This window comes from Petaurus breviceps, unplaced genomic scaffold (genome assembly GCF_028583685.1).
Source record: "Petaurus breviceps papuanus isolate PSGF00001 unplaced genomic scaffold, PetGlider_PUasm1.0 90925, whole genome shotgun sequence".
Classification (NCBI taxonomy): domain Eukaryota; kingdom Metazoa; phylum Chordata; class Mammalia; order Diprotodontia; family Petauridae; genus Petaurus; species Petaurus breviceps.
Window position 1 is genome coordinate 37,460,181 of NW_027187380.1, and position 14,629 is coordinate 37,474,809.

Sequence of the window (14,629 nt, forward strand, 5' to 3'; positions counted from 1 at the left end):
ACTGGATTTAGCAGAATATTGAAGTACCACAACTCTATCCTTAATTCCTCCTACTAAGGGAGACAACTCTACTGAAACCTACACAAACAAGGGTTGTCATTGGCTGGCCTCAGCAGAGTGTATGGATGGAAAAAACTTGCTTTTAATTCCCATTTCAATTCAGAAGTAACAATTGCATTGCTTACCAGGTTGGGGAAGAAGGGTGTGCTCAGGCTATGCTGTTTCTCTTTTGTGTAGGTGTGCTTTAATGTTTCTGCTTTGTTGGGGGAGGGATCCTGCCAGTTATATTATAGGATGGTAAGCAGGTGTCTTTGTGTCATTCCCCAACCAGCATGGGTGTAAGGGTTATGGATACATCTTGGGTGGCCCGAAGAGGTTCCTCTGTCACCCGAAAATCATCCTGTACCCCACCAACTGTGCAGCCTCCTGCTCCACCTTCTGATCTTACTGTTCCACCTCAGTCACCAGTTCCTGAGGAGTTACTTGACATTTCAGCAACTTCTTCCCATCCTCCATCTAACTTTGGCTCCCAGCCCATGGCTGAGCAGACAAGGTAAGAAAGAAGGTCACTCTTTGTGGGTGGGGACAGTCTGAATTGTTCTAAGTGTGATTCCTCTACTTGCCCATGCGCTTTTCTGATTCAGTTGTGGTGCTTTTCCTTTTCTAAATATTTATGGGTAACTTTCTCCAGAAGTCTGACACAGAATAATTTCTGAAGTTCCCCTGAAGAATAAGGGAGACTTGAAAGACTTCAATATCTTCATTCTGAAATAAAAGGAGTTAAGATGGTATTTTTTTGTTTTTGTTTTTGCTAAAGCAGAATATGGGAAAGCTAAGATTGCATTCCAAATTTTCCATTTCCTTTGTAATTTCCATGGTTTTAAAAAACTTAATGTCTTTATTTTTAGATCACAGTCATTTCCAGATATTATTTCTCACACTCCTAGTTAAGCGAAGCCCCTAGGAACATATCTGTGTAATTGCCATGTTTAGTGAGAAATCCCTCTACCACTAAGTGATAATATTGCCCTCATGTTGTAGCAAATGTTCACAAGTCTATACAGATAGCAACAGCACATGTGCCCTGCTAATCAAGATTTCTAAGGACACTACTATGTTAGCAGATTAGGAGTAGTCCTGAAACTGTTATGGAGGAAGAGTTTGGGCTTTTTTATAATAATACTATCATCACACATTTATTTATCAAAGCCATTTCCCACTGAAAATCTTATGTTATTTTTTAAAAATCCTTAAGAAGAAGGCAGGGTTGGTATTTTTTTCATGTCATAGATGAGGAAACTAGAACCCTAAGATATCATGATTTTCTCAAGATTAGTGACAGAACAAATTAGTGACAGAGTAGATATCCTAGTCTGATGCACTTTCCCCACAACCATGCCTCAGATTCTTGCATTCATATTTTTCAGGTTTTATTTTCATTTTGAAAGAAAAGAAAAACCAGATTCATTGATCTGGAGCTCGAAGGAACCTCATAAGTCATTTAGTCCAACTCCTCATTTTACAGAAGAAAATGAGATTCAAGGAGGATAAATGACTTGTGGGATTTGAACCCAAATCCTCTAACTTCAGAGCCAGTACTCTTCCCAGTATATCACATGGTGTCCTTCTTTCTAGGTGGCAGGAAGAACACCAAGGAACACATCATATCATCTGCTCCCTTGACTCAGACTTATCTCTTTAAAAAACAAAACAGGAATTATATGTCAACAAACATTTGCCATGTACCTAAACTGTGCTTGGTGTTGGGAATACAGAGTAAAAAACAAATCATTCTCTACCTTCAAGGAGCTTACATTCTACCAGGGAAAACATATACAAGTGTATTTATTTAGATACTTAAGTAAATACAAAATATATACATAGTATATAGAAGACAATTTCAAGGAGGAGGCTGTAGCAAGCAGTTGGGGAGATCAGGAAATCATTTAGAGAAATAGAAAAAAAAACTGTATAATTGTTCATTGTCTATCAGAGGTGAAAAGGACCTAAGGGACTGAGTCTGATTCCTTTATTTTGCAGCAGAATTAACTGAGACACAGAGAAGGAAAATGACTTGCTCAAAAGTGTTGTTTTATGTTGCACTATTGAAATTCACGTATCATTTCTTTTGTGACTATCAGTATCTACAAATTGAGAGTAACTTCAATTGCTAACAAAATTCTAGAATACATTAAAGAAATTCTACAGGGTGCTAATCAATTGCCTCACCCTGGCTCAGAATGACCTTAGACTCTATAGGACTATGCTAGAGGATTATACATTCTTGTAGGTCTCCCATGCTAATAAAGGCTTCAAGGACAGTCCCAGTGACAAATCACCTCATCATCTGAGGACCTAGCTAAGTATAGCAGGGAGCTGAATTTTCCATAGTACATGCATGCAGATGGGTCCCTCCCTTGATTGAGAATAGAAAGAAATTTATCTTTTTCTCAGTGGTATATGGCACATACATTCATATTTACTGTGCATTAGGGCATTACAAACCACATAAGCAAATACACAAAATTTGAAATGCTAAATGCATCATTTTCAAATCATAATGCAATAAAAATTACACCCAGTAGAGGGTCATAGAAAAATAGATTTAACAATAATTGGAAAATAAATAATCTAATCCTAAACAATGAGTAGGTCAAAGGACAAATCATAGAAACAATATCACGGACTACATGTGGAGCTAAATTGAACTTTTCTGGTGACATGTAGTCTGACTCATCACTGAAGGTCTTTCACTCTGAGAACTATTAGAATCCAATGCCAACCATTTGAGAAAAAAAAAAAGAAAAGCCTAGTGTGACACCTTTTTTTTTTTTTTTTAAGCAATCAGGGTTAAGTAACTTGCTCAAGGTTACACGGCCAGTTATTTTTGTGTGGGTGCCGAGTATCTGAGGCTGGAACCGATCCCAGGTCTCCCGTTGCTGGGGCCGGGCTCTTACTCATTGCGCCACCTGGCCACCCTAAGTGTGACACCTTTACAATAACTGACTGTGTGTTAGATATAACTTCACAAATATATGAAAGAAGAATTATTTAAAACATCTTTTACTGGCCGCAATGCAGTAAAAATTATATTTGATAAAGGACTTCTGGGAAAAGTTAAGCAAATCTGTTGGAGACTAAATGGAATCCTGAAGAAGTGGAAGGTAAAAGAACAAATCATAGCAATTTCACTAAAGAAAATGGAAACAATGAGACAATCTGCCAGCATAACAAAATTTTTAGTATACAACCAAAGTAAACCCCTGGGGGAAATGTATATCTATCTCTAAAACAATTTTATAAATAATTGCCTTAAAGGGTAGTTAATGAAGAGAGGTATAAACTGAAAGAAAGAGTAAGAAGCTGTGATTTGGATCTTGGTGAGGAGAAGAGAAAAGGGGCAGGCGGAGAGGAGAGGTTGGTTGCACCAAGCATAGAACACTGGTGCTCGGCGTGCTTCTGTTTTGTGACCCTCATCTTTGTGAAGATCAGTCAAAGCAAAAAGAGGAAGAGGGATAAGAGAATAAGAAGGAGAAAAATAAGCAATTAAAAAGCATAACTGTAAATTGAATGGGAAGAATATAGCCATAAAACAGAAGAGGATAACAAAATGTAGGAAAAAAAGAAATCAATCTGTTGTTTTGCAACACTTGAAAAAGTTCCGTACAAAGTTGAAATAAGGGCCTAGAGCAAAATTTATTGTGCTTCAGCTGAACTTAGAAAAGCGGTTGTATTTATATTCTCAAATAAGGAAAAATAGATTTAATCTTAAAAGATAAACAGAGAAACTATAATTTGCTGAAAGATACTTAATTTTGATACATAAAATATATGTACCAAATGGAATTAAACCTAAATTCTTAAAGGAAATCTAAATAAGTTACATGGAGAAATAGTAAAATTATAAAGAGGGGGAAGAGGATGACATGGCCAGACTTGTACTTTAGAAAAATAATTTTAGCAGCTGAATAGAGGATGAATTGGATTGATGGAGAGACCTGAGGCAGGGAAACCAATCAGAAGGCTATTGCAATACTCCAAATATAATGTGATGGTAGCCTACACCAAGGCTGTGGCCATGTGCATGGAGAGAAAGAGAGTATTTCAAAACATGTTAGAAAAAATTGAACGGGAAAAGAATGTAATATATCTTTTTCTCAGTGGTACATGGCACCTACACAAATATATATGTATATATACATATATATGTATATATATACCATGTATTAGGGCATTAAAAACCACACAAGCACATACAGAAAAGCAGGAATGCTAGATACATCATTTTCAAATCATAATGCGATAAAAATTATATACAATAAAGGGCCATAAAAAATAGATTAAAAAGTAATTGGAGGGGTGGCTAGGTAGCGCAGTGGATACAGCACCGGCCCTGGAGTCAGGAGGACCTGAGTTCAAATGCAGACTGAGACACTTAACATTAAAAAAAAAAACCTAGCCATGTGACCTTGGGCAAGTCACTTAACCCCAACTGCCCTCCCAAAAAAAGCAAAAAAAAAAAAGTAATTGGAAAATAATCTAATCCTAAAGAATGAGTGGGTCAAAGGACAAATCATAGAAACAATCAGTAATTTCACTAAATAGAATGACAATAATGAAACAGCATAGCAAAATTTATAGGATGTAGTCAGTCAAAGCAGTACTTAGGGGAAATTTTATATCTCTAAACACTTATGTCAGTTAAATAGAAAAACATCATATCAGTGAATTGGCCAAAGAACTAAAAAAAAAAAAAGCTGGATAAACAACACATTAAAAATCTTCAATTAAACCATATTGGAAATCCTAAACATCAAAAGACAGGTTAATAAAATTCAAAGCAAGAAAACCATTTAACTAATAAATAAAACTAGGAGGTGTTTTTATGAAAAACCCAATGAAATAGATAAACCACTAGTTAAATTAATTTTTAAAAAAGAAAGAAAACTAAATTACCAACATCAAAAATGAAAGGGTGAATTCATCAAAAATGAAGATGAAATTAAAGCAGTTATTAGGGGCTGTTTTACTCAATTATATGCCAGTAAATATAACAATCTAAGCAAAATGGATGAATATTTACAAAAATATAAATTGCTCAGATTAAGAGAAGAAGAAATAGAATACTTAAATAAAGCTTTCTTAGGAAAAGAAGTTGAACAAACCACCAATGATCTCTCCCTAAGAAAAAATTGCCAGGACCAGATGGATTCACAAGTAAATTCTATCAAACATTTAAAGAACAATTAATTCTAATACTATATAAACTATTTGGAAAAATAGGCAAAGAGGGAATCCCACCAAATACCTTTTGTCACACAAATAAAATGCTGACACATAAATCAGGAAGAGCAAAAGAAAAAGAGAGAAAGAATACTATAAATCAATTTCCTTAATGAATATTGATGCAAAAAATTAAATAAGATACTAGCAAGAAGATTACAGAACTATATCACAAAGATCATACACTATGATCAGGTAAGATTTATACCAAGAAAACAAGGCTGGTTCAATGTTAGGAAAACTATGAGCATAATTAATCATATCAATAACAAAAAAAACATGATTATCGCAATAGATGGAGGAAAAACTTTTAACAAAATACAACACCCATTCCAATAAAAACACTAGAGAGCATAAGAATAAATGGAACTTTCCTTAAAATGAAAAGTAGTATCTATCTGAAACCATCAGCAAGCATTATTTGTAATGGGGATAAACTAGAAGCTTTTCCAATAAGTTCAAGGGGGGAAGCAAGAATGCCCATTATCACCACTATTATTCAATATTATACTAGAAATGTTAGCTATAGCAATAAAAAAAGAAATTAAAAAATTAGAATAAACAATGAGGAAACAAAACTGTCACTCTTTGCAAATGATACTGTGGTATACATAGAGAATCCTAGAAAATGAAACAAAATCTGCTTGAAATAATTAACAACTTTAGCAAAGTTCTGAGAGGGGTAACTTGAGGTCCCCCACTAGTATAGTTTTACTATTTCATCCTTCAACTCATTTAACTTTCTTTTAAGAATTTGGATGCTCTGCTATTTGGTCCACATATGTTTAGTATTGATATTACTTCACTATCTGTAGTACTTTTTAGCAAAATATAATTTTCTTGCTTATCTCTTAATTATGTCTATTATTGCTTTTGGGGAAGCTAAGTGGTGCAATGAATAGAGTACCAGATCTGGAGTCAGGAAGAGTAATCTTTCTCAGTTCACATTTGGCCTTCATTCTCAAAGAGGACCCATGACATTAGAAGGGTGATATCTGGACTAGCAAGTGGATTGAATTTAAGTGAGACAGAGCTGTGCAAAGTCATCAGCCTCATTCTCCTCCAGAGTTATCCAAGTCCAGTGGCAAGGCATAGGTCAAGGCAACTGGTGATGGTCTCAGATGTAGTAGGAGACCATAGTCATTACTTACTAGCTGTATGACCCTGGGCAAGTCACTTAATCCTATTTGTTTTAGTTTCTCATTGATAAAATGAACTAGAGAAGGAAATGGCAAACCATTCCAGTATCTTTGCCAAGAAAAGCCCAAGTAGGGTTATGAAGAATCAGACACAACTAAAATGATTCAACAGCATTTTTACTTTTGCTTTGTTGCTACCTCTGCTTTTTCAAATTTCTCGTGAAGCATAAGTTCCAGCCCTTTTTTTTATTCTATTTGTGTCTCCCCATTTTAAGTGTGTTTTTTGTAAAAAAAAAAAAAACAACAACACCCTCATTGTTGGATTCTGGTTTTTAATCCTTTCTGCTGTTCACTTCTGTTCTAGAGGGAGTTCATCCATTCACCTTCACAGTTATGGTCATTACTGTGTATTTCCTTCCGTCCTATTTTTCCCTGTTTGTCCCTCTCTCTCTCTTTTTTTTTTTACCATGTCTCTCCCAAAAAGTCTGTTTTGTTTCTGACCACTACCTCCCTTAATCCACCCTTCCTTCCACCCCTACTTCCCTATAAGGTAAGATAGATTTCTGTACCCAACTGAGTGGTAGCTCTCTGAGCCAATTCTATGAGAATAAGGTTCAAGTTCTGCCAACGCCCCATTTTCACCAACCCTCCATTTAAAAACTCTTCTTTATGTGTCTCTTTTATGTGAAATAATCTATTCTCAGTAACAACAATATGGTGTGTCTCTTTTCTTAGCCCTTTATTTTTTTTAAATCTTCCTATCATAATCATCTCACATTCATGCCCTCTGTCTATATCCTTCTAACTGCTCTAATAATGATAACATTTTTAGGAATTAATAATTATCATTTTTCCCATGTAGGAATGTAAACTTACTGATTTCCTTGTGATTTCTTTTTTATGTTTGCCTTTTATGCTTCTCTTCAGTCTTGTATTTGAAAGTCAAATTTTCTTCTTTTCATTGGGAATGCTTTAAAGTCCTCTGTTCATTAAATATACCTCCCCCCCCCCAAAAAAAAAAACTGATACTTTGTTTTGCTGGATAAGTTATTCTTGGTTACTGTCCTATCTCCTTTGTCTTCCAGAATATCGTATTCCAAGTGCTCCAGACTTTTTTTTGTGGAAGTTATTAAATCTTGTGTGATTGTGTCCTGACTCTGTCTTCATGATATTTGAATTGTTTCTTTCTGGCTGCTTGCAGTATTTTCTCCTTGACACTGGAGCGCTGGTGTTTGGCTATAATATTCCTGGGAATTTTCATTTTGGGATCTTTTTCAGAAGGTGATGGATACATTCTTTCAATTTCCATTTTACCCTCTGGTTCAAGGAATAGCAGGGCAGTTTTACTTGACAATTTCTTGAAATATGATGTCTAGGTTGTTTTTTTGATTATGGCTTTCAGGTAGTCCAATAATTCCTAAATTTTCTTTTCTTAATCTCTTTTCCAGGTAGTTTGTTTTTCCAATGAGACAGTTAACATTTTCTTCAATTTTTTTTCAATTGTTTTATTGTTTCTTGATGTCTCAGCTTCTACTTGCCTAATTCTAATTTTTAAGGAATTATTTTCTTCAGTGAACTTTTCTACTTCTTTTTCTATCTGGTCAATTCTGTTTCTTAAGGAGTTCTTTTCATTGGTGAATTTCTGTACCTCTTTTTCTATTTGGCATATTCTGTTTCTTAAGGTATTCTACTCTTCAGTTGATTTTTTGTGCCTCTTTTACCATTTGACCAATTTTGGTTTTTAAGGCATTATTTTCTTCAGTATTTTTTGTGCCTCTGTACCAAGCTGTTGATTCTTTTATCAAAATGTTCTTGCCTCAGTGTTATTTCTTTTTCCTCTTCCTTTTTTATTTGAAAAAGTTCTTTTTCAGAGCTTCTAGGAATTCTTTTTGGGCCTGTGACCAATTCACATTTTTCATTGAATCCTTGCATGTAGCAGTCTCCTAAATTTGTTTTAGTGTTCCCTGTCTATGGTCAAATTTTGTTGCTGTTGTTTGCTCATTCTTTCAGCCTTTTTCTTGACTTTTAACTTTATATTAAAATTGAACTCTGTTCCTTTGGGGGAGAGGGCACTGTCCCAAGTTTCAGGCCTTTCTTGCTATTGTTTTCAGAGCTAACTCTGTAGGTTTTTAGTGCTTCCAAGGTGGTATTCTCTAAGGAGAGGTGTGGTCATTGCTCTCCTTTCCTGTGCTCTGGTCTTTACCCAGCAAGGAACCATGTTCCCTTATAGCCACCAGTGCTAACACTCCTCCTGACCCTGGGACTGTGACCAGGTCCCCTACTCTCCTTCAATTGCATTTGCAACTGATTTGGAATTGAAAACAGGGTTCCTGCTCCTCAGTGAGTAACCACAAGCACTCCTCTCTGCCTTGGAATCTGACCTGGATCCCTGTACCCTTGCAGCCACAAGTGCTGTCACTCTTTTTGGCCCTGAGACTGTGACCCAGAATTGAGTATGGCCAGTACAACAGAGTCCTGAACCCAGCACCTGCAAAGGGTCCCCTACAGTCTCCTTCTGATCAATTGTTCAACCCCTGCCTGTTCCTGGGCTGAGAGCTCCTGAAGCTGCTGTTGCCTCTCTTGCAGACAGTCCCAAGACACAACCTGTGTTATGCCTTTAGGGCCCACCACTACAGAGGTGAGACAAACCTTTCTTGCCAATCTCCTAAGTTGTCTTGAGCTGGAAAATTGTTTTATCTAGCCTTTTTTTGATTCTGCCAGTGCAGAATTTTATTCAAGGTGTTATTTTGCAGGGAAATTTGAGAGAACTGGGCTGAGTGCTTCTCTACTCCATCATCTTGTATCTATTTCCTCATCTTGACTGCTTATTCTACATATACATATACTTAGATATGTATAATCATACTCATTATATAGACAAATAGATTCATATGCATCTATGTAAGACTGTACTATACTTATTTACCCTCTGTTTCCCTGAGAGTAGATAACATCTTCATTGATAAGTTCAAGTCTTTCCACATATTCCATAATCTCAATTACAAGCTCATTGCTACTGGGAAATCCTTTTGTGCCTCCTTTGTTCAGTATCCCACTTACCACAGAAGCGCTCCCAAATCTTTTCTTCCCTTCTCAAACCTCTCATGACTCCTCCTCTCCCTACCTTCTTAGCTATCTTGCTGAGGAAAAAAAAAATGATCCCTTTCACCAAGAGCTGCTTCTTCTCCCCTCCTCCTTATCTGACATCATTCAGATAACCTTCTGACACTATCTCCTCCTTCACCCCCATTTAACATGATGAAGTGGCGCTTCTCCTTGCCAATCCCCTCTACATGTACAAATGATCCCATTTCATTCATGCTCTCCTAGAAGATGTATGGCATCTCCATTCTCTCACCTCTAATCTCTTCCAGAGCACTAGCTATTTCCCTACTGCCTACAAATAGGCCTGTGTCATTCACATCTTTTAAAAAAAGAAACTTCACTTGATTGTTTTCCACTAACCACTGTTTTGTGTCCCTCGGGCATTTTGTGGCTAAACTTCTTAAGAAGGCCATGTACAGTAGATGCCAAAACTTTGTCTCCTCAAACTCTTTTCTTAGCTCTCTACAGTCTTACTTCCAACCTTACCATTCAACCAAAACTGTTCTTTCCAAAGTTACCAATGATCTCTTACTTGCCAAACCCAAAGGTCTTTTCTCTGTCCTCATCCTTTATGACCTCTTTGCAGCCTTTGATATTATTGATCATGTTCTTCTCCTAGACACTTTGTTCCCTCTAGGTTTTGGGAAAACTATTCTCCCCTGGTTCTCCTCCTCTTACTTGTCTGACTTCTTCTCAGTCTCCTTTTCTGGATCTTTATCCAGGACATTCCTGTTAAACATTGGTGTCTCACAGAAGTTGCTCCTTGGACCTCTTCTCTTCTCCATCTGTAATATTTTACTTGGCAATCTCATCAGCTTCTATGGATTCAATTATCATCACTATACTGATGATTGTTAAATCACTTATGCAGCCCTAGTCTTTCTACTGACCTCCAGTCTTACATCTCCAGCTGCCTGTTAGAAGACATCTAGAGATAAATGAACTGTAGACTTCTTTTTAAAAATTTCATTTTAAACATAAATACTAAAACTTAAATACAAAATAAGAAAAAAAATATTGCCATGTACACAGCAGAACATAAGAGCAATATGCAGCAATAAATTTCCATTTCAAGAGAGCCTATATAATAAATACTACACATTGTGTTTAGAAGTGTCCATTTGTTTTGCTTACTTGTAAGTTTGCTTTTGTTTTCTGCTGTGCACTTTTTCCTTTGATCTCTTATCTCTCTTCCTCCTCACCTCCCCCAAGAAGGCTACAATTAAGTGCAAATATGTATGTGTTTGTGAATACATACATATAATATATATACACATATATGCATAAATACATGCATACATATACATATACTTAGATGTCTATAATCCTATTCATATATAGACATATACATTCATATGCATCTATGTATGACTGTACTTTACTTATTTACCCTCTACTTCCCTGAGGGTGGATAACATCTTTGTTGATAAATCCAAATTTTCCATATTTTTCTAAGTCCATCGACTCATCATTTCCTCAACCACAGCAATATTCCAACCTTATTTTGTCTAGTTATTTTAAGTAGTCTAAAATAATATTGATTAATGTAGGTGACATATAATGTAGATTCCCTGTATTTCTCTTTTAATTGAATCTATTTTAGCTTTAACGTTTTCTGAGAGCATGCTTATTTCTCCTGCCTTTTTCCCTAGTGAATTCTACTCCTGATCTTTATTTTATGTTTGTGTGTATCTCTTATTTCCTATCCCTCCTAACTCCTCTACTTTACTTCTACCTACTACTGCCCTTCTGTTACTTGACCTACCCCCTCCTCCAAAGATCCCTCCCTTATTCTCTCCCCTTCCCTTTCCCTTTACCCTCTTGTTTCTATCTGTATTTGGAAGATGTTTGTAGCACTTAATATATATGTTATTCCCTTTATATTCTATTCCAACCAATCTAGACACCCTTCTGTACCCCCCATCCTATTTTCTCATCCTCTTTATAAATTTAGAAGACTTTTATTCATAAATAGATAGAATAAAGATATAATCCTCACTTTCACCCAGATCTGATGTAAGTAGGGTTCCCTCTAAAAATCTTTCCCTTAATCTTCTCCCCACTTCCTGTCCCCTTAGCCTTTTACTTCTTTCTGAATTTAGATTTTTATGCCTATATAGTTCCCTCTTTAACCCATTACCATTGAGAATCGAGTTCCAGAACTACTAGAACTCTTCCCCAATCTAATTCCTCTGTGTCAGCTCTTCCTCTCATACCTCATTTGTATAATTACTCTTTTTACCTTTTCCTAAATGGTTTTGCTTTTTAGAATCACATCATACTCAGTTCTACCCCAGCCTTTCTTTTGAACTACCTGATTACTAATAACAATCTTAGACTTGCATTTTACATATCCTAATATAAAAAGCAAACAGTCTATTGAGTCCCTTTTAATTAGTCTTTGATGTATAGGATCTTGTATATCAAATTTTCTATTAAGTTCAGATTTTTTTTTGCAACAAAATTCTTAAAGTCTGGCGATTCATTGAATATCTTTTTTTTCTGTTCAGGATTATGTTTAACTTTTCTGGGTATGATATTTTCAGCTGCAACACCAGTTCTTTTGTTCTTTGATATATAGTGTTCCAAAACTTGCTGTCCTTTAGTGTCACCACTGTTTAGTCTTGTATGAGTCTAATTGTGGCTCTGCCATATTTGAATTCTTTTTTTTTCTTGTTGCTCATATTTTCACCTTAAGCTGGAGATTTTGGAATGTAGCTATGATATGCTTGTAGGTTTTCCTCATAGGCTCTCTTTCAGATGGTGATTGGTAGATTTTTTTCTATTTTTACTTTTCCCTCTTGTTCTAACACTTCAATAAAATTTTCTTTAATTATTTCTTATATTATTGTATCAAGATTCTTTTTTGTCATAGCTTTCAAGTAGTATGATGATTCTTATGTTTTCTCCCCTTGATCTGTTCTCCAGATTAGTTGTTTTTCTTATGAAATGTTTCACTTTCTCCTCTATTTTTTCATTCTTTATATTTTGTTTTATTATTTCTTGATCTCTGGCTTCCCCTTGCCCAATTCTAATTTTCATAGACTTGTTTTCTTCCTTAAGATTCTGGATCTCCTGGGGTGGCTAGGTGGTGCAGTGAACAGAGCACTGGCCCTGGAGTCAGGACGACCTGAGTTCAAATCCAGCCTCAGATACTTAACACAAAAACTAGCCTGTGACCTTGGGCAAGTCACTTAACCCCAATTGTCCTCCCCCCCCCAAAAAAAAAAGATTCTGGATCTCCTTTGCCAATTGATTGGCTTTCTTTTCATATATACTTCTTGTTTTTCTTGGATTGTTCTTTTTTTAATTTTTCCTCAGTCTCTCTCATTTGATTTTAAAATTTTGATTTCTAATAAGTGCTGATTTTTTAAAGTCTTTTTAAAGTTCTATGAATTCTTTTTGGGCAGGTAACCATGACTTCTCTTTGGGGTAGGAGAGGCTTTTTTTTCCTTCAGTATCCTCCTCTGAATATTAACCCTGGTCTTTTCTGTTCCCATAGTGACTTTCTATAATTGAGTTCTTTATCCTTTGCCTGTTCTTTTTTTTTTTTACTTTATAGCAACTTATTATTATAATCACCTCTAATCATGGGATATGGGTATGGGGTATGAGTGCCTCTGGCCTCAGATACTCCTTTTGCTCAGATCTCCCCTCTGGCCTGGAACCAAAAACAAGAATTCTGTCCTCCTGTAACTGCCCACAGCCAGTGGTCTCCATGCCCCACTGCTTCTGCACTCACTTGGGTGTGTGCTGGTTCCTTTTCTCCCAAAGCTGCATCTCAGAAGCACAGTGGGGTCTGGCATGCCTTATCAGTAGAAATTCCCTCAATCTTCCCCTGCTCAGATGCCCAACTCCTTACACTATCCAGGAGATGAAAGTTCCTGTGGCTGGGGCTAAGTCTGTCTCCCAACCCAACTAGCCCCAGGGCTCGCCACTTGCTGTTTCAGTGGTACTAGCCTAGAGGTATTTAGACTCCACAGGGACCAAATCTCAGTCTTGGGACTTTTCTTCAAATCTTCTCTGACTGTCCCAAGAGGACTACTGTTCTGTCCCAGCTGTTGTTTATTTTAATCACTCTATGATTAAAAGATAAATCAGAGTGAACTGATTCCCAAAAAGGTAAAGGAAAATACTGGATCTGCCTCTTTTATGAGGAAAAAAATTACCTCTTTTGCTTTCTACTCCAGTATTTCAGCTCCCTTGAGTCACTGAAAATAGCCAATTCAGGAGTTGGCCGATAAAATTTTGTTTAGCTTAGAAATGTCTGTCCCTGACTTGTCCTTTCGATGAAAAGATTGTTTGAACTTTAATATTGGTTGTTGTGCTGACTTTGTTTACAATCCACTCCAGTTTCCCATAGGAATAATTACTAGCCAGTTAAAGTCCATAGATGGTTGATAAATTTTTGAGATTAATTACAAAGCCATAATAGATATAATAATAATTCCCTAGGATTTGGGAGAGAGAAGCAGCCACTGTGAGAAGACTTATGTCCCTTTGCTTTATCATACTACCCCAAAGTGGGTTGTATAATAGACCTGGATGTCCTTTAACATGCAGTGGTTCTGAGAAGGAGGGGTAAGGTAGTGGTGGAATCTCCTTTTGGGGTTGAGTGACCCCAAGAAGCTTATTTACATGACCGAAATGTCTCTAAGAACATCACTGGAAGTGCTTGTTGCACTATTAGCCAGCTATGATTCTGGGGTTTGAGAGAAGGTCCCAAGATTCACCATTACTTACAAATGAGACAAGTTATAAGAATCAGCAGGTCAGTGAACCACCTGATGGTGGTTCTTGCCAGACTTCAAAGGTCTTTCAGGACCATACTGTTGGGGTGGAGATGGTAATAGCTTGAGAATCAGAGGGTAGGGGTAGGGCTTTAAAAATATGTTCAGAGAATTGTGAACTGATCCAACGATTCTGTAAAGCAATTTGGAACTATACCCAAATGGCTATAAAACTTTGTACTTTTTGACCAAGCAATACCGCTAACTAGGTCTGTATTCCAAAGGGGTCATAAACATGGGAAAAGGACCCACGTGTACAAAAATATTTATAGGAGCTCTTAGTGTGGTGACAAAGAATTGGGAATTGAGGGG

General features: G+C 36.4%; 1 protein-coding gene across 5 annotated transcripts in view; it reads left to right on the forward strand.

The window, feature by feature from the left end:
* Positions 1 to 14,629, forward strand: part of ARHGAP44 (Rho GTPase activating protein 44) — a 190,100-nt gene that overhangs the window by 154,601 nt on the left and 20,870 nt on the right. For all 5 annotated transcript variants that reach the window (XM_069076818.1, XM_069076822.1, XM_069076821.1 and 2 more), the window contains one exon: positions 332 to 553. In XM_069076818.1, coding sequence (XP_068932919.1) covers positions 332 to 553 — 222 coding nt within the window. The remainder of the gene's footprint in view (positions 1 to 331; positions 554 to 14,629) is intronic.